Source organism: Diadema antillarum, unplaced genomic scaffold (genome assembly GCF_040938485.1).
Source record: "Diadema antillarum isolate AM-2024a unplaced genomic scaffold, OU_Dant_1.0 seq00001269_RagTag, whole genome shotgun sequence".
Lineage (NCBI taxonomy): Eukaryota > Metazoa > Echinodermata > Echinoidea > Diadematoida > Diadematidae > Diadema > Diadema antillarum.
Genome location: NW_027272051.1, coordinates 489,931 through 511,213, shown reverse-complemented (window position 1 = coordinate 511,213; position 21,283 = coordinate 489,931). Strand labels below are relative to the sequence as shown.

Sequence of the window (21,283 nt, the reverse complement as noted above, 5' to 3'; positions counted from 1 at the left end):
GCGCCAGCTATATGCCATTTAAAAAAAAAAAACTCTTTACTTTTTAAAACCCATGGAGTATTTTTTTCCGTTTTGTTGTATTTGTAGCTCATAAACAATAGACAATCTTAGAACATCGCATTTTAAATTCACATTTTTGCACTTTCTAACTGCTCCTCAGTGTGTTCCACCAGTGAACTAATAGTTTTGATATTGAAACAACAAATATGAGTTTATTTTGACTTCTGTTTAGAGAGAACACGACAAAGATATAAAGTTTTAATGGTTATATCTGGCCGGTACACAGTGAACTAGATGAAGAAAAAATGCGCGAAAGTACGGATTAGGAGACAAGAAAATCTAAAGAGAATTCATCATTTTATTTTCCTTTTCTAGCAAAATGATAAAGCACATGACTTTTCTCTTTCAGAAAACAGGGGGAATTGTATTACCCTTGATATGTCAGTTTATCAAGAGGAGGGCATGTTTGCTTTTCATAACAAATCAAATTTCGTGGAATTATCTTTATATTGTGTTTATATCGTTATCCACGCGTGATGCCACGAAATGTTTTGTCATCTCCTCCAGAGATGGCGGCACCGAAAAATTCATAACTTTTGAACGGATCCATAAACGTCACTGCGATGATGTGTTCTATATTGACTACAATGTTGCCGCATTTACTCGATCTATTATACGTTTATGAATGCGTTTGAATCTTATGCGCCATTAAAGGTCATTTCTACTCAGTTTATCGCAAAATCCAGTAAACAAAATATGTGCCACGTGGTTCATCTTGATTCTGATTGAGATATTCAGTCACGTAAAATCAATTTCATGTATTTGTGTGGAAGTACTGACGATCGTGTGTGTAAGCGTACGCAGTGAAAGTGTATCTTATTTAGTGTAAATGTATTCTGTGAGTGTGTGTAGTGTATACTAGAGGGACTGTCGTGTCACCTTACCTGTACACGAAGGTACACCCGATGAGAATTGTCCATTTGACTGACACACTATCGTTGATACACGGGACAGGCTGTATCCGGACGTGGCGCAGTAAAGTGAGCATGATGTGCCCTCAGCTACGACGAACCCGGACGCGCACGCTGTCTCATTGCATGGTGCTCATGGGTTTTTCATTCAAACGCAATTTTGTCCAAGACTCAAATCCTCATATATCTAACTGATCACTATTCTGAAGTTATTCAACCAGGAATATCATCATGTTTCTGACTTCATTGACAGAAACATTGAAATTTCGGTTGTTTGTTGTTGTTTTTTTTTTTGTGTGTGTGTACACGATCAATGGAAAATTATATTGGACTGGATTTCCTCTTTAAGGAAGTCACGTCTGCTGCAGGCTGGAAAGTGACTGATGAGTCCAATGCAGGACAGGCAGGCACGGTTGCAGCGGTTGCACGGGAAACTCGGTTGGTTGGTGTTGGGTGTTGGGTTTTTCCTTTGTTGTGTATGTATCACTTGGTGCATATCTAGGCTGGACACAAACTTTCTCTTAATGTAAGTTTAAAACGCTAAAAAACCTCAAATTTGGCTTTTGATGCCAAAAAAAAAATATATATAAAAAACGAAAATCATTAAAACGTTAGAATTATAAAATAAACAATGGTAAGCATTTTATTGGAAAGTGCTTGAAATACAACGTCCTATGACTAACCTCACTCCTAACATATACAGATACTGATATATACAAAATTGATTATAATATTTTAACAAAGGGGCACATACCGAGTTCTTCTGCTGGATTGGTAAAATTTGGGCTTGAAGTTTGGACGTGAGAAAAAAAAAGTGAGGCTGATGAAAATAGTTGAATATAGTTGAATAAAAATGTCTCCAGACTAAACCGTCTACAGTTATGGTTTCATGATAAAAATACTAATATTTCCTTATATTTTAGACTTTATCGCAAAAATTTTATATAGTAGGATGTTTTGTGACGCAACAGACCTACACATATACATCAAATGTGATATCTTGAACATTTCTAAATCACTGTTCTCAAAGGTAAACAGGACCTTTCAGGTATTCACAACGATATTTCATAATGTTACAGCTTTTTGGTCCATGAAATGCCATAACGTTTTTCTTTCCAAAAAGAATCATTTTCTCTGTAATTCGTGCTAATGCCATAATAGTGAAATACATCGTAAGATTCTCTTCCAAGACAAATTTAACATTCACCTGTTCACGCAAACTGGACAAAAAAAAAAGAAAGAAGTCGTTTGCTGTGGTAATTTCTTGTGTGAATTACTCAAACAAAAGGCAAGTCCAATATTCAAATTTTGAATAATGTATGAAGGACACAATATCTCATGACATGCCATCAGTCAAAAAGTATCATTGTCAATATTCGATTGATGTGCGATTCAATCAATATTTCTAGTATTTTCCTCAAATTCTCTTTCATGTAGATATATTCCTTTCACATGACTTTGGTTAATGTCGTTCCCTTTCCAGTAAATTCCCCAAATTAAGTTTATAGTAAGATCCCCTTGCTACACGAGACAATACTGAGTACATATTTTGGGCTTTAATTTTCGGATAGGTACACAGTGTTTAAAAACTGGGGAAAACCCGCTTCTCTTACTAGTACTTTCACTTGTCACGGTGAAAAGGTCATGATAAATATAGACAACTAGCTGCGGCCATTTTGTGAGTGCTTCGTATACATCTCTCTTTCATTTGAATAACTGTCAGTACTCTGTTTAAGTCTTAAAAGTAAAACCACATTCAATTTAATTCGTGCTCGCACCTTCCTACAGGCTGAAGAGACAACACACTGTGATCTCATGCCTAAATGTACTTCCGAGCAAGACATAAATTCACGATAACAAACCCGGAAGAGCGGCAAACAGGGTGAGCATAATGAAACGTTATTCACACATGCATGCATGTTACGTGTGCTTGGTACGTAGTTTTACAAATGCAACGAATTACTATAAACATTTGTGAAACTGAATCTGCTAGGGTTTTTTGGTTAACACTTTGCCTGTATAACATTTCTACCTCACAATTCCACTAAACCATGAATGTTGAAATCTAATCAAGGCCGGTTACAACACGAGTCAAGTATTGTTTTATTCCTCAAAGAATTTGCAGTGAAGATTATGTGGGTTATGAGCTGAGATTCTATCTGACAGGCTCGTCGAAACACATTGGCCCGAATTCACGAATAGTCTGGGTGCCAGAGGCCGAACCTTGTTTTACCGTCCACCCAATGTTTTTTGATGGTTTTGCCCTATTTCGGGGGTGCTGAATCCGAATCTGGATGATGCAACTCTTGCATCCTTGAGGGTTTTGAGATATTCAAGATGGCCGACAAAATGGCCGCCAAAACCGGAAATTCCCACGTATTTCCTTCTAAATGGTGAGATATTGAAAACAATTGATGGTTTTACCCTATTTCGAGGGTGCTGAATCCGAATCTGGATGATAAAACTCTTGCATCCTTGAGGGTTTTGAGATATTCAAGATGGCCGCCAAAATGGCCGCCAAAACCGAAAATTCCCCCGTATTTCCTTCTAAATGGTGTGAAATTGAAAATAATTGATAATTCTATCCTATTTGGAAGATGCTGAATCCGAATCTGGATGATGCAACTCATGCATCCATGAAGTTTTTGAGATATTCAAGATGGCCGCCTAAATGGCCGCCAATCAAAACCGGAAATCCCCATTTATTTCCTTCTAGATGGTGAGAAATTGAAAACACGGATGGTTTTACACTATTTCGAGGGTGCTGAATCCGAAACCGGATGATGCAACTCTTGCATCCATGAAATTTTTTAAGATATTCAAGATGGCCGCCAAAAAGGCTGCCAATTAAAACCGGAAATTCCCACGTATTTCCTTCTAAATGGTGAGGTATGGAAAACAATTGATGGTTTTACCCTATTTCGAGGGTGCTGAATCCGAATCTGGATGATGCAACTCTTGCTTCCTTGAGAATTTTGATATATTCAAGATGCTCGCCAAACCGAAAATCGAAAATTCCCTCTTATTTCCTTCTAATTGGTGAGAAATTGAAAACAATTGATGGTTTTGCCCTATTTCGAGGGTGCTGAATCAGAATCTGGATGATGCAACTCCTGCATTGTTGAAGATTTTGAGATATTCAATATGGCCGCCAGAATGGCCACCCAAAACGGAAGTTCCCATGTATTTCCTTCTAAATGGCGACAATTTGAAAGCAATTGGTGGTTTTTATCTTATTTTGAGTGTGCTGAATCCGAAGCTCAGGATACAATTCTTGCATCCTTCAGGGTTTTGAGATGATAAAAATGGTCGCCAAAATTGACCGCCAAAACGGAAATTCATAAGTAGACCCTCTATTTCCTTCTAAATGGTGTAAAATATAAAACAATTGGTGGTTTTACACTATTTTGAGTTTGCTGAATTTGAAGCTCCAGGATAAAGCTCTTGCTTCCTTGAGGGTTTTGAGATAATAAAGATGGCCGCCAGAATGGCCCCTAAATGGCCGTCAAAAACGAAATTTTCCTTGTAAGCCCTATGTTACCTTCTAAATGGTGTAAAATTGAAAACAATTGGCGGTTTTACTCTATTTCGAGGGTGCTGAATCTGAACCTGGTTGATGCAAATTTCGTGTTCTTTTTTTAAGGGTTTTTGAGATGTCCAAGATGACCGCCAAAATAACTGTCAAAAATTGGAAAATTTTAGACCCTATTCAGCACCCTCGAAACATGGTTGTTGAAATTCGTCCATTCTTTAGGGTTTTTGGACGTCAAAGATGACAGCCAAAATAAATGGCAGAATTCCAATGTTAGTATATTTTTTCTTAATGGTAAAAATTTTAAAATAAATTGATGGTCTTACCCTATTTCGAGGGTGCTGAAGGTCTTTGAAGGTTTTAGGACATCTATAAATGTCCTGTATGAACGGAAACTCCTTAACATTTTCTTATACTTAAATGGAGAAGTGTTGTGCTCTAACTTGAAGCGGGGGATTAAACCCATGCAGGGTGAAAAGCAAAAATTCGTATTCTTATATTCAACTCAGTTGAGCGAATTTGTCAAATCAGCCAAAAGTTATTAACATCCAAAAGGACTGTCACAATGGTATTGTAATATACTGAGATATTCCGATATGTCTCAAACGGAACTTTAACACGTACTGGAAAAAAAAAATAAAGTGATATTGACATCATACTGAAACGCACAAACACAAAGATACGACTGAAATGATTTTATGCATAATTGTTATAAAGTAATGCTTGTGGTCGCCAATAATATGGCTCCACAGATGTGAAGTTAATCCATTTCGGCTATCACTAGAGTAATATTAAATTATGGCATGTTGGTATTTGGTGTTGAAACTTGTCTTGTATTCTGACGAGTCTCGCCTTGTATTCCTATGAAACTTATCGCATATTCTGATTACGTCATTGGAAATGTTTGCATCCGTGACCACGATAGTAGATATCAATAAGGGTAATTTCAAAAGAACTCTGCGCGATTGTGATATTCGTATGTACTGGATTATCAATAATTACCTTCCGTGTTGTTTGTTTTTTTATTCATTTTTTTTTTCACGGCGCGTTACCTGTGATAATAATATGTCCGTCCCCTCGTGTGTGTTTGTAATAGATTACCTATATACATAAATATATTACACATAACATATATAATGTTTCATCATATTGAAGAAACATAACTATAAAAATGTCCCACTCGTGTCTTGAACAATGTCATCAAGACCACCAATATAAACCAAATAATCAATTCGAGTGTTCATGGATGAAGAGATTAAAACTGCTCATGGATTAAGACAGGTAGGCCTAATGTTGGGTAATTTCAGTACACTTCTCTCCATCACTATCACAATATGATTTAGATGAACATGTCTTGTCCATTGATTGTTAGTGTTCAAAACTTATCCATTATAAATAGTAGAGGAAAAAGTGTAATCTTGCAATTATTTAACCGCATCTGTAGTCTTGAAGGATTCATTACTGGCACACTTGTATCGTACCAACTCAAAGATATCCAGTAGAGATGGTTTCACTGTATATACAGCAAGTTCAAACCGTGCCATTGACGAAAACCTGAAATCTTTTAGTTAAAAAAAAATAGGGTAAAACCATCAATTGTTAGCAATTTCTCACCATTTATAAGAAGGAAATACAAGAGTTTCCGTTTTGGCGAGCATTTTGGCGGCCATCTTGACTATCTCGAAGTGCATCATCCAGATTCGGATTCAGCACCCTCGAAATAGGGTAAAACCATCAATTGTTTTCTATTTCTCACCATTTAAAAGCTGTAATACATAGAAATTTCCGGTTTTAATTGGCGGCCATTTTGGCGGTCATTTTGGCGGCCATCTTGGATATCTCAATACCCTCAAGGATGCAAGGTTTGCATCATCCAGACTCGGATTCAACACCCTAGAAATAGGGTAGAACAATCAATTGTTTTCAATTTCTCACCATTTAGTAGGAAATACATGGGAATTTCCGGTTTTAATTGGCGGCCATCTTGAATATCTCAAAAAATTCACGGATGCATGAGCTGCATCATCCAGATTCGGATTCAGCACCTTCCAAATAGGGTAGGATCATCAATCATTTTCAATTTCACACCATTTAGAAGGAAATACGTGGGAATTTTCGGTTTTGGCGGCCATTTTGGCGGCCATCTTGAATATCTCAAAATCCTCAAGGATGCAAGAGTTGCATCATCCAGATTCGGATTCGGCATCCTCGAAATAGGGTAAAACCATCAATTGTTTTCAATTTATCACCATTTAGAAGGAAATACGTGGGAATTTCCAGTTCGGGCGGCCATTTTGTCGGCCATCTTGAATATCTCAAAACCCTCAAGGATGCAAGAGTTGCATCATCCAGATTCGGTTTCAGCACCCCCGAAATAGGGTAAAACCATCAAAAAGTATTGGGTGGACGGTAAAACAAGGTTAGGCCCAAAAAGTGGCTTTGGCACCCAGACTAGAAGGTGGTGCAAATGAAACCATGGTTTATACCGTGGACAAAAACCATGGAGCGCCAAGTGTCGCATGGAATATTTCGTTACGAAATCAGTAATTTCGTCGATGAAATGATTATTTTGTAACGGAATGATAACATTTTCTAACTAAATAAACATTTCGTCCATGATATTATAATTTCGTTAACGAAACGGTCATTTTGTCGACGAAATGACCAACTTAAAATATGAAAGAACATGTAATTCTAAGAGGAATTCAAAATTTATTTGATAAAATTGGTTTTGAATTGCTGAGATATCCAAAACAAAGCGATCCTAATAAAAGGAGGGACCAACCTTTTATTAGGATCGCTTTGTTTTACTTCGGTCATTTCATAAAAAGGCTTCTAAGTATCTCGCAGATGTTTTAAGCTGAATCCTCACCTCAACCAATACTGTACCATCCCTTTAATGCCAAGGTATAATCTCTATAAATGGTAATCATTCCTCGTCAAAGGTCAGTGTACGTCTTTCATACATTAATTTAAAGTGAGTGTACTATTAAAGATTGATGGTGCCCCTGAGTGGTTCCGATTTTAGGTTATGTGCAGTTGAGAAAGTTGTGAGAGTTTTTATCTGATATCATCTTGACAAAACTTTAGTATATAGTATTGATATTTAGTATTGATTGTGTGTGTGTGTGTGTGTGTGTGTCAGTTTCTTTGTGAATAGCAAAATTCATACTTCGATATTTTCGCACGAAATATCAGCGATGTAAAACACGTTTTAATTGGATACTTCTTGTTTGATTATTCTCAATACTCCTATTTGGGCCTTGTTCATGTAACATCACATTCAATGTAATTTGATTTCGCAACATCCTGCACGCTCGCTAGAAAAGAAGTTGTAATCTGTTCCTCATAAAGAAATTTGCCTCAACCAGCAATTTTTTTTCAGGGGAAGTAACTTACTTGGCAAACTATGAATTAAACGGTATCACACACGCATAATACCTTGTACCTTGCTCCTCATTAAATTCGATTTTACTCCCCCCCCCAAAAAAAAATAAAAAAATAAAAAATAAAAATAAATAAATAAATAAATAAATAAAATAAAAATAAAAAAATAAAATAAGATAAAATAAATAAATAAATAAATTTAAAAAAAATAAAAAACTAAAAAAAAATAGAATGATATATATACATACACTGAAGCCTGTTTCGCATCAACGTTCCCTTTTCTGTCTGGCAAGTTTATCCTATGATTCCGATAGTATTGGTTTATACAATGTTTACCTTTATGTGTTTCTATTTCTATTGAACAGACAAACACTATGACGACATTTCATCAAATTAGCAGCCAGAATCTAGAGTGTCCTATTTGTCTGACACTTTTCAACCAACCTAAATCATTGGCATGTTCACACACCTTCTGCAAAGACTGTCTGGAACGTATCTTTCAAACTCAGCCCAACCAAGAAATTCTTACATGCCCTGTATGCCGGAAAGGAACACCCATACCCAGTAGAGATGTGGGTAAGTTACAAACAAACGTACCCCTGAATTCTCTCGTGGAGGAAGTGAAAACCGAGAATCTAACATGCACAGTTTGTGAGGTGGATGATAAGCCACCAGCAAAAGCTGTGTGCTACTGTCAGGACTGTGGGAAATATATGTGTAAATCCTGTGAGAAAAGTCACTCTACCTGGAAACTGTTCTCCACCCACTCAGTAGTAGAGGTGAGCGAGGTGCTGTCTGGAAGAGTTTCGCTTAAGAGGCGACAAAAGTGTAAGAAACACCCTGCGGATGATCAAGATTGTTTTTGTACCGGATGTCGGGAGTACATCTGCTGTAAGTGCGGAGTGTTGGAGCATTTGCAGGAGGGACACAAGCTGGAAGAAGCAGCCATCCATGAAGAGAAATTAATGAAAAATATCAAGAACTTGAAAGAAAAAACAAAATCAAAGAACACAACAATTAAAAACCATATCGAGTTCATAGCGACACAACGCAATGAAATAACAAAAATACTGAGAAAGCTCAATGATGACATCGACAAGTCATACCTAGAATACATAGAGCAGTTGTCAGCCAGAAGAGAAGCCTTGAAACGCCAGGTGCAACGATTGTCTGAACAAATTGAGAAGGAACTACAAGACATGGAGGAAGAGAGTCGCCAAACAATTCATCACATGAACGCTTGGGAAGAGCTGGTAACTAACGGTATTAAGGTACCGCTAGAGAAGGACGCCTTGTTTGCACACGACACGCTGTGCGAGAACTTGAGAAGCATTCTGGGAAGAGATGATCCTGATATCCAATCACTGAGAGGTGTGACAGAAAAAGCTCAGAAGATTTCATTCTGCAAATACAGGAAGGTTAATGAACTCTGTCTTGGAGATCTGAAAGGTGTCATGTGGGATGTCAAAGCAGACGTAGAGCTCCCTAGCAAAGTCAGTGTATACTGTATGACTCCTGCACCGGAGGGTAAGATGGCGGTGGGATCGTATAAAGGCGGAATCCATCTCTACTCCCCTGATGGCAAGTTACAGAAAACGGTGCTAAAGGATGTCACTGTCGGCAAAATTATATTCCTGTCCGATGGGCGTAGTGTTGTGCGTGATACAAGTGATAAGCTATCACTTTACACTCCACAGTGGAAGAAGCTCAATGTCACGTTCGAGACGGTGAGTTTTGATGAAGGAGGTTTTGGTGGTCTCACTGTGGATAAAAATGATAACATCTATGTGAGTTATAGAAGAACCCCAAAGATCCAGGTATTTACTCCACATGGTGGTAAGGCTGTGAGGGATGTAATGAGTGATGGATGTTTAGCATTCCAATCATCCTCATTTCACGCCACGAGGAAACTGCTACTGACCAATGCAGTTACTGTTGTCTGCCTTAATGGTAAGGGGAAGAAGGAGAATGTCTTGAAGAAGGAGGGTATGTGTGCTTGGCCAGCTGTCTGTCGAGATGATTCGGTCATTGTAGCCTGGGTGAAGCACAAGGAGGGTCTCGTCAGTATCGATCGATACACGAGAGATTTGGTGCACGTGCACAATATCATCACTGATTTCAAAACACAAAAATCAGAAATCGGTTGGTACTATCTACAAGAGTTTGAGAGTGGTGAGATAGCTTTCTGCACTTCAGATAGACTCTATACATTTGATTCGATGTAGTGTGGAAATGTTAAGTATCGTTATTGAGGATTATGTGCTGCAGTAAAGGGGATATTCTAACTGGAATCGTATACATTGTCAATGAAGTTGATTATGTTCATGGGCTTCACATGTCATGCTTGTGCAACACATACCTACATGGATATTTCAGGGCCTACAGAACATTTTTTTTTTCAAAGAGAGAGACAGTGTGTGTGGGGAGGGGAGGGGAGAGTAACTATGAATGGGAATAGGGACGTCGGAGGACGTGGGAGGTGGTACGTGTCCCCCTCCCAGACGAGGGAGCTTTTGTATTTTTGGAATTGACAGTTGAAGTTGTTTTTTTTATGGACGGAAAGTCCCCAGCTGTGTCCCACTGTCAGGATTGTGGGAACAAATATGTATAAAATCGTGTGAGAAAAGTGGTAGCCATAAGTAAAACATAGAGTATGCCGCTTCTTGTTAACACGTGTGCGTCTTCACTGTTTACAAAGTCTATAGAGGTGGACCAAGCGGGAAAGGGATGGTGTGAGAGAATGGTTTTATAATTCAAATTAAGCGATTAAGAACACTTTTTAATGGAATATTTGGAAAACGTCATAATACCCGAAGTGTAACAAGTCTATGAGGTGGACGGGGGGGGGGGGGGATCTCCATTCCATGCAGGCCTATACAAGAGAGATTTTACATTTTTAGGTATGAAATTATACGATCTGGCGCACATTACTGCAGGGCAAATATATTAACAACAGTGTTAATGATAATTATTGTTCCCCCTGCTTTTGAAAGAGTTTAAGTCATGTGCTCTTGCGTTTTGCTCGAAATAGGAAAATATATTTCATTCTGTTTATATTTTCTTACATCGTTGTACTGCAGTAACATCACAGACGGTTATTTTGTCAGGCAGCGATGGCGGCAGTGGAACTTTAGAATTTCAAAACTTTGAACGGATTGTCTGATTTTTCTCAAACTTCCATTGATGTGTTCTAGTAATTTTTACTGCATTTACTCAATCCACGTATTGTTGGGTAAACTTGTCCTTTAATCTCTATAGTTGCTTGGCCTTCTTAACAACAGAGGCACAGAAACTATTGAAGCTTTCATTGTTCTGTAAGTTGTCTTGAATGTTTTTGTTATCTTGGAGCTGCTTGGAAGCAGTCACTTGACCACGAACAGACGAACATTTTGATTGCGCAGTGTAAAGTTTCTGAAAGCGGTCTCGTCCAATGAAGGGCCGCTCTTCAGCGTAAAGAGCGCCCCCTAGCAGACGAGTGATGTTCGTACAACAAGCCAATACGGTTTTTTTTTTTTATTTGTCTCCCCCTGCCGGAAAGCAGTAGCCTCGTATAGAAAAAAAAAAAAAAAAAACACTTATACAGAACATATTGAAGTGCTTGCTTCCAAAAGGCGTTAAATTCATCATTTTTCAATGAATATAGCGCCTTTTGGTTGCAAGCTCTTCATATAATATGGTACAACGTTATGACAGCGTGAGATAATTTAAGAACTACCATCATTTACTATATAGCGTGTTCATATAACTTGAAAAATGAAGATCACATGGTACTAAATGTAAATAACGTTTGCATCATTACGACCCACTGTCCAATGACATGTCATCTGAAAGTTTCCATTACATTTTAACATTTAGAAATTCGATCATGTACTAATATCGTATATGGCATTTTCATGATTTACTGTATAAGCGTTGTGATCATCATTAGAAAAGAAAGAATATTGAAGATGCATCGAGTGTATACCTTCGTCACATTTCGTCCTCTCTCTCCCTCTCTCTGTCTTTTTCTCTCACTCTTGATCTGCGATAGCGTCTTTTGCTGTTCTTTACATATCTATGATAATCATGTTTATTGCTGTTCGTTACTTGAGTGAATTGAATTCGTTCGCTAATCAACAATATATATGTTGTCCTGCGTGGATTTTCTATATGGACTCAAAAATTAATTAGATCACCTGCAAATTCTTAAATTTTGTTTTGCCCCAGGTTTCATCGGGAATGTGTGTTTATCTGTGTGTACATGTACGTGCAAGAAGACTAACCCCAACCAAATAATAAAATAAAATAACTATCAGCCAAAAACTTTACAACGTCATGATGTAGTCTTCTCTAGCATGTCTAACAACAGGCACGATGTAACATGGAGTCTATAAATACAAAGTTACACACACACACACACACACACACACACACACACACATTTATATATATATATATATATATATATACACACACATATACACGCATATACATCAAGGACACTCTACTGAATGTATTATGTGAACAAATAAATCACAAATATATATGCATACATAATTCAGATGCTAGAAAAGACCAACAAAAGAAACTTATCAAATTTGATTATGCATGTATAACACGTGTATTGTATTATGTCTACATGAAATTCTCACTTTGTCCAGTAGAGATTTAGGATGTACGTTGACTCCTTTTTCTTATGTTGTGTGTTTGTGTATGTGTATGTGTGTGTGTGTGTGTGTGTGTATGCTTTATAAACATGCCAAGAAACGCAAGTAATTTAGAAAGCCATTTTTTTTTTTTTTGGGGGGGGGGCTTTCGTCATTCTTAAGTTCACGAAATTCCTCGTTTTCAACACGTGTTGTAGAGAAATAGACTTCCACGCAATGCCTTTAAAACAAATTAAAATGTTTTGGAGAATCATTTATTTTTATCGAAGAGTTACTGCGGTGAGAGAAAAGTGTTGTGTTCCAACAGATGCACTGTGTTTCGAAATAGCGCCATCTAAACGCCAACTTTTTAAAATCTTACTTGCATGTGTAGTATTTTTTTCGTTTTGTTGTGTTTGTAGCTTATGAACAGTTTACAATCTTAGAACATTGCATTTTGAATTTACATTTTGCACTTTTTAATTGCTCTTGAGTGTGTCCCACCAGTGAACTTATGGTTTTAATATTAAAATAACAAATATGTGTTTATTTTGACTTCTGTTTAGAGAGAACACGACAAAGATATAAGGTTTTAATGGCTATATCTGGGCGGTGCACAGTGAACTAGGGTGAAGCCAAAATGCGCGAATGTAGGGATAAGGAGACAAAGAAAATTTAAAGAGAATTCATATTTTCATTTTTTTCTAGCAAAATGATAAAGCACTTGACTTTCCTCTTTCAGAAAACAGGAGAATCATATTACCCTTGATAATTATGTAATCAAGAGGAGAGAATGTGTACTTTTCATAACAAATCAAATTTTGTGGAATTATCTTTATATTGTGTTTATATCGTTATCCGCGCGTGATGCCACGAACTGTTTTGTCATCTCATCCAGCGATGGCGGCACCGAAAAATTCATAACTTTTGAACGGATCCTTAAACATCACTACGATGATGTGTTCTATATTGACTTTAATGTTGCCGCATTTACTCAATCTATTATAGGCTAATGAATATCATTTGAATTTCATTCCCAATTAACGGTTATTTCTATTCAGTTTATTGCAAAATCGAGTAAACAGAAGTGTCACGTGGTTCTCATCTTGATTTTGATTGAGATATTCAGTCATGTAAAAGTAATTTCATGTATTTGTGTGGAAGAACTGACGATCGTGTGTGTAAGCGTATGCAGTGTAAGTGTATCTCAGTTAGTGTAATTGTATTCTGTGAGTGTGTTCCGTTGTAAGGAGGGACTGTCGTGTCATCTTACCTGTACACGAAGGTACACCCGATGAGAATTGTCCATTTGACTGACACACTATCGTTGATACACCGGACAGGCTGTATCCGGACGTGTCGCAGTAAAATGAGCACGATGTGCCCTCAGCTACGAAGAACCCGGACGCGCACGCTGTCTGATTGGCGTTCACGGGTGACGAGTACATCGGAACTTCACATGACAACGCTGGGCGGATGGCAGACAAAAGAGAACAAAAAAGAAACAAACAAATGAAAAATATTTCATATGTCTTCATGAAAAGATTAGTATGAACAATGTAAGAAAAGTTCAACTCTTTACAAAAAGATGACAAAAATTAGGCCATGTCCGATAGGTTATCCTGATTCCAAGAATATGAATATACATGCACGATATAACCGTACTAGTGTCCTGAACTTGTATAACAGGTGCAATGCAGAGTCTTCTTTTACTCTGCAGTTCCAAACAAGCAAAACTTCTTTCACTTACGTTATCATTTAAAAAAAATAATTGTGCCAGTTTTTATCTCTTTCTCTCAAGGAAAAAAAAGTCTTTGCAACAGCTGTATAGGCATGTAATGACTTTGACAAAAAAATGCAATTGTATTTTTTATCATAATATGGACATTCCGTCATTTTTTGATGATTGATCGTGATGCTCCAATGAGACCTCTATGCATCGCACTACTCCATATTATGCGGCTATGACAAATAAATGTTGTGTTCTATATTATGCATCGGGGTTTATACTTGCCAGAGATAGGATCCTGTATGTTCTTACATGTACATTGATATATCACAAGTTCTATCGTAGTAGCTGTGATGCTATGCATGGTATGGTGATAATGGTCCATTATTTCATTTTCCTAAAACGGTTTCCGTTACTGCTCATTGAGCAAAGCTCATTATCGTGTTTGTCTATGTCCTGCACTTTGCTACGGTATTCATATTGCTGAAAACAGTGATCAACTCATTAAACAAATCGAGCGTGTGCACTTTCCTTTCTTTTGTTGTTATTGTTGAGCTATGGCGTATATTCAGTTATTATCCGTCACGCATAGCACTCACAGGGGAAAATACAACAGCATTATTATAGTAATCACGACGGGTGTATCAGTGCGCAATTTTTTTCCCCATAAATAAGAACATCCAAGTATACATGTATAAATGTCTTCGTGATCTATACGTTTGCAAGGACTCGTGTGCTTAAGGGACAAAGTTTAGGTTAACAAATATCCCTGCAGTATCTGTCTGCGAAATGATAATGAATTATGACGATTAAGAATTGACATAATAATTTGTATGTATAATGAGGGGGTTGTAGTCATCTTGACACTAGAAAGGCAATATAGTTGTTGCAGAGAGATACAATATAACCTAGTCAATTGCAAATATATAGGCCTACATTAGTAAGTCAAGCAGAATTCGACCTCATATAATAAAGATAAATTTGTCCTTGATGCCTCCATCGCAAACAGGCTTATACTGAATATATCATTAACAATTATTCCAAAAACGGACCAATGCAAGCTACAAGAAATAAGATCCGGAGTTTTATCGGGAGTAAATCAGCACGTCTTCTTGCCACACAATCTCGAAAACAAAACGCTCCGAAGAGACAACACGCCACGGGAAGTAAAAATCACTTCTAATGTTTTGCTTTCCTTCATTCTTTTTTTGTTTCCCTTCTCCTAGAATGGTAAACATCCACAGAATTCTTCTTTCTGCAGCCTCCTCCGAAATTCTGCATTCTATGTATGGTAGGACAAGAATAAGACCTGCGCCGACCTTAAAACCGATGCTCGTTTTGTTTGGTTAGCACTCTTTAGAGAAAGAAAATTATATGCAGGTAACGTACAGCGACCACCCGTCGTACAAGGGATGTTGCAATTTTTCCAATGTCCAGTATATGGCGCTAAATAATCAGACCCAGATTTTCCCTGCGTGATTATTGCGTTATCCTGTCCGCACTGTGGTTTTGAAATGCAAGCATACTGACGCGTACGCTTAAGCAGGCAAAAACTATATCGAGCGTTACAATAATGGTTGTGACGGCAAAAATTAGATTTGCGTGTTGCACCCTCAAGCGAAACGATGGCTATTTGGAACGAACAACAAGGTCAGATTAAATCTGGACTTGAACCGGTCTTGCGTTTCTGATGGAAGCATGCCTACCGGTTCCTGACATCTCGTTACGAATAAAAAAAGAAGAAGAGAACAGTTCGAAGTTGCCTTACAGTGGTAATGGAACTGCAGTCCCGTGGGAGTGACTGCAAATTTACTTTCTGAAGTCATAAAGTGTAATTCTAAAAGATGCTGTGAAGACGTAAAAACAAGATAATTGAATATTTTTAAGACGGAATGCTGACATTTCTGTCATATTAAAAAGAAGAACTTGTTTATAAACCTAAACGACATCAGCCATGTAATCTTGCTGCTCTGTTGGTGGAGACGACTATGACTGTGTTGGCAGCAAAAAGTGATCACAAACTCACCATAATCGGCCACGTGATAAAATATAGTAGAATAGTCCATTTCCATATAAAGTGAGCATTCCAGTGAGGACTAACTGTCTTTGCATTCTCACAAAATCAACAACAGATTTCGATAACAACCGCACTACTTCGATGAACGAATTTTTAAACATCAAAAGATTTCAATTTTCTTTTAAAAAGTTAACATTTTCCAATGTCAAACATGAACGGTATTCAACACAAATACCACAATATTATGAATTTATCATATCTCTCAACCTATGTCTTTAGCACCTCACACGAGAGATTGTTTGAAAAGTCTAATGAAAAAGAGTTACCTAATGCTAGCTCAAATATCCCTTGAAGTGTTTTAATCCGGCTGGACCTTATATTCTGAATATGCGCTAAAGCAAATTTGCCCTTGCAAGAATAATGGTGATACAGACCGCTAAAACAAACAGCGCTTAATTTCAACATGAATGAACGGGACTGTGCGCCTTTCTAGCGCTCGATCGTTCCGCCAGAACGCCTTTGGTATTATACTCATTGGCAGTGTGTGACTTCTTATTAGGGGCCTCGAGCAACGATGGCAATGACTGATGAGATATTTGTCATAAAAGTAATATATCTCTATCTCTATTTATCTATCTCTATTTATCTATCTCTACCTCTATCTCTATCTCTCTATATATATCTATATTTATATCTATATCTATATTTATATCTATATCTATATCTATATCTATTTCTATATCAACTCTATATCTATATCTATATCTATATCTATATCTATATCTATATCTATATCTATATCGCTTCAAACGACATCTTAATTCTCTTACATCGTCAGTTTTACTCGCGCTCTCTTCATTCTTGAGCCTCCGAAGGTCAACCAGAAAACGCCTCCAAAATATACCGTCCTACAAAACAAAGACGCTATACACACACTCATTCTCTCTGGAGGAAGGAACACAAACCTACTTTCATTACGGTAAAAACGGTTAAAAAAAGAGACAACTTAATTATTTCTGCAAACATTCTCAATAATTGGATATTGCGGGAGGAATATGTCGTAAGGTTTGGTTTCCAAGACCAAAGACGGTGGTCATAGATGGCGGCTTGGATCTCCCAGGTCTGATTGCAAGTAAGTAATCAATAATTCGACTCCCCACACTCCTTGACAACCTTGGAACTCATCTCACTGCTGATGGAGACCGGAAAACTGGTGGCCGAATGAATATTACTTTCCAAAAAAATTTTTTATGAGTTAAAAGAAAAAAGAAGAGCAATCATAATATATGTTCATGTGTGTGCGTGTGTGTGTGTGCGTGTGTGGGCGCGCGCGCAAACGTTTAATTAGGGCTATTTGGGAACGTATTTATAATACAGGGTCCATGGAAAAGGGGATTGTGGACTTCTCAAAAACTAAGCAATTATGCTTCCCATCCCCACCCCTCTCATCTCCTGAGTCTCCACACTCAAGAAAACCTATGACTTTTGAGGTTTCAGTCCACAGATTTTACCATGGGTGGGGAAGGGGGGAGGGGATTGATTCTTCCAACTAACCACCAGCTTTACTCAAACAACACTTTGTCTTCTACAAGAATTCAGATATTCTTTAATTCCCTCTTTAATTATTCGTTAACTAAAAAACCAAAACAAAAACAAAAACGCAATGCTGCTGCACACAGAACAAGTAATAGGAGAGCCTCAGCTTAATATCTTGGTACAGAAATGTAGGCCTACTTATTACACATTTTGAAAGATCATTGATATTGGCAAACCCAGTCGTATTTTATTTAACAAGGTATTATACACCCTCTAAGACCTGAAGATGGAAGTAATTATGGCATGGTGATATTACGTTTACGAAATAGAAACAATTTTCCAAGAATTTGACCGTCTTCTCCGTAATATTGAGGGAAAGGGTTTAATATACAAACGCGTACACTGTACTGCCACTATGTGACTCTGTGGCTCCCACAAAGCCGATGTCCACGGTATATCACCCCTGTTGACACGAAGTGGTGTTTGTGCTCGTGTTTGGACAGTGGGTGGAGGAGCGAACAAAGAGGATGACAAGGGGGGAAATCGATTTGGGATCTCCTGAAATAACAGACGATGAACGAGTGTAGAGGTCCATAGTCCTCCAAGAAAGCTGATACTTTGAAGAAAATTTTGTGTCACTGTTATGATATACTGTAGTATGATATCAACTAGTTATACGTTCAGACGAGATTGCTGTTTATTGTCAATTCTTATTGAATTACTGTTCTCGTCTAAGAAAAATGCGAAAATACGAACTAGTTTCTGAACCTTCAAAGTGTTTTTAAGGTAAATTTGCTCCGTCAGAAAAAAAGGTGGGACCCACCTTTATTAGGATTGCGTTGTTTCACTTTGTTTGGTGATATCTCGGCCAATTCAAAACCGGTTTTCATCAAAATATTAACAAACTTTGAAATCTTTTAGAATTGTATGCTTTTAACAATTTATGAAGTGGTTTCTAAGTATCTCACAAAAAAATTAAAAGCTGAATTCTCACCTCAACCAATTCTAAACCATTTCTTTAAGAAACAAACACAAAAGAAAACCTTTGCATACCACATTAATTGATTGTCCATAGATTTGTGTGTGAAATGTGCGCACATAAGACTCTTTGGCACAGAAAAGGTTAAAGACCTTCTGTCATGACTTCATGTATCTTAGATGTAGGCCTATACTACAGTATGTTCTTCATAGGTCATTTGGTAGATCATCAAAACACGTCAACGTTTGCTGAGATTTGTTAGACCTCGTGACAACTCACGCATGCCTTGGCAAACATTTGAGAACAAAAAGAAAATTCTATGAAAAGATATTACATTACATTTCGACCGGAATCTACGCGATATCTGAATAAGAGATTCTGAATAAGAGATCGTGCCATAAAAAGTATCTCAAACTCATTTGATTCATGTTTTACTAACTTTTATCATATTTCTCGTGATGCGTGGTTCAATAGAAAAGAAGGTGAAAGGAACACGTTAACTCGAAACTAGATCTTTCATAAGATACAATTATGTAGTACGCTTTAACTCAGATATGAAGAAAATGGGAAAATCAGTTTATTGTTGATAAAAGATATCCTAATCCTGAATGGAATTGGGATAGGTATAGATTGATAGTGATATATATTTTCATGGGCGTCACCAGGGGGGGTGCGTTGGGTGCGAACGCACCCCCCTTCAGCCCCTTTAAAAAAAAAAAAAAAAAATCAACGCCGGACGCTAAATAATTATTATTTTTTTTTTTTTTTGCACCAGGGACAACAAATTCGTGGGCAAAAACAATTCGCACCCCTGGCTCTGGCAGCACTGATTTTATACATATCTACTACTATACAGTGTTTACTATTTATCGACCGTACTGTACATCCGTACGGTACGGAGCACGTACACGTTTGCATGTTACGTGTGCTACTTACAAGTTAGTATAGGGTCTATGTACGTTACTTCTGACCAATCCATATTGCCAGCCCAAGTGCGAGCCTTAGCCTCATTAAAAATAAAGAATAAAAAAATGCCCACCTCCCTCCATAATTCCAGAGATGAGAAGAATTCCTTCTTACCTTTTTTTTTTTTTTTTTTGGACAGAAAATGCCCCCATCAAAATATTGGAGGAGCAAGCATATTATAATTTTGCACCCCATAATCAATATTTAAAAATTAGTAAATGAGAAGATTTTTCTTGCTTTTGAAAGAAAAAAAAAAGTGGTGCCCCCATAAAAATATTGGAAGGCAAGCGCACCATTTGCCCCACCCCACATAATCATAATTCCCGCGATGAAAAGAAATTCTTGCTTTTTTGTTAGAAATATGTCCAATTATTTCACCCAAAAGCAGTGGCGTAGCTATGGAGGGGGTTTGAACCCCCCACCCCCATCCGCTGGTTTAAAAAAAGAAGAAAAAAAGGTAATTCAAGGGTTAGTAAACTGCTTTTGAAATCGACATGAAATGGTGATCAAGAAATAATATATTTTCCTATGATTTCTTTTAACCATAATTCAAGAGGTATATAGTGTGAAACATTGTTCAAAATGCCCGGAGCCGACAAAAGATTGTGATTCAGCGTGATTCCTGGTTGACATTCTGCATAAAGCAGGATGTGCGCAGTGTACTCAGAACATCCGAACGGCAAACAGAGTCGGTGCAATTAAACGTTGCGCAATGTGATGTAGAATGTACACCTTTAACCTTACGCTTTGTTGTATCAAAGCTAGATCATTGATTTTGCAGTGTTGCTTTACATACTAGTCTATATAAAAATGTCTTGCATTGCCAATAAAAAGACTTGACCTGGGCTAATTCCTAACTTTTCCATGTATATAATACATACACACAAACAAACACTCACACTTAGGGGATGCTCTAAAGTGCAGATTTTGGACATCCTTCCCCTGCTTGGTCACTTCGATGCCACCTCGCTGGTCATACCTCCCCCAGTCATGAACATAAACCCATACCCTGGACTACCAGTGGCGGATCGAGGAGTGGGGGGACGCAACGGGCGTCCCCCCTTAATTTCCAATGCGAAAAATTATAGTTACAAACGGCAGTTTTTGGACTGTAAAATGTCAAAATTTTTCAAGCTCGCTCGCTCCGCTCGCTCGCATTTAGTCGTAATGCCATTTTCCTGACGTTGCTGCCAGTAATTGCCAGCAGTTGCGCCCGTTGCGCCCCGTCCCTTTATTTCCAAAGCGAAAAAATATAGCTACAAACGGCAGTTTTGGGACTGTAAATAAAATGTCAATATTTTCAAGCTCGCTCGCTCCGCTCGCTCGCATTTAATTGTTATGTCATTAGCTGACAGTAATTGCCAGCAGTTACGCCCGATGCCCCCCCCCCCCTAATTTCGAAAGCAAAAAAAAAAAAATAGCTACAAACGGCGGTTTTTGGACTGTAAAATGTTAAAATTTTCAAGCTCGCTCGCATTTAATCTTTATGCAATTCTCCTGATGTTACTGCCAGTAATTGTCAGCAGTTGCGCCCGGTGCGC

General features: G+C 37.7%; 1 protein-coding gene across 1 annotated transcript in view; it reads right to left on the bottom strand.

Annotated features, from left to right (window-relative positions):
* LOC139745480 (uncharacterized) overlaps nucleotides 1-1,467 on the bottom strand; it is a 37,128-nt gene extending 35,661 nt beyond the window's left edge. The window contains exons 1-2 of the mRNA XM_071655872.1: nucleotides 1,329-1,467; nucleotides 945-1,085 (exon numbers count right to left, since the gene is read on the bottom strand). Of these exons, the coding sequence (XP_071511973.1) occupies nucleotides 945-1,085; nucleotides 1,329-1,467 (280 nt within the window). The remainder of the gene's footprint in view (nucleotides 1-944; nucleotides 1,086-1,328) is intronic.
* Nucleotides 1,468-21,283: the final 19,816 nt, after the last annotated feature.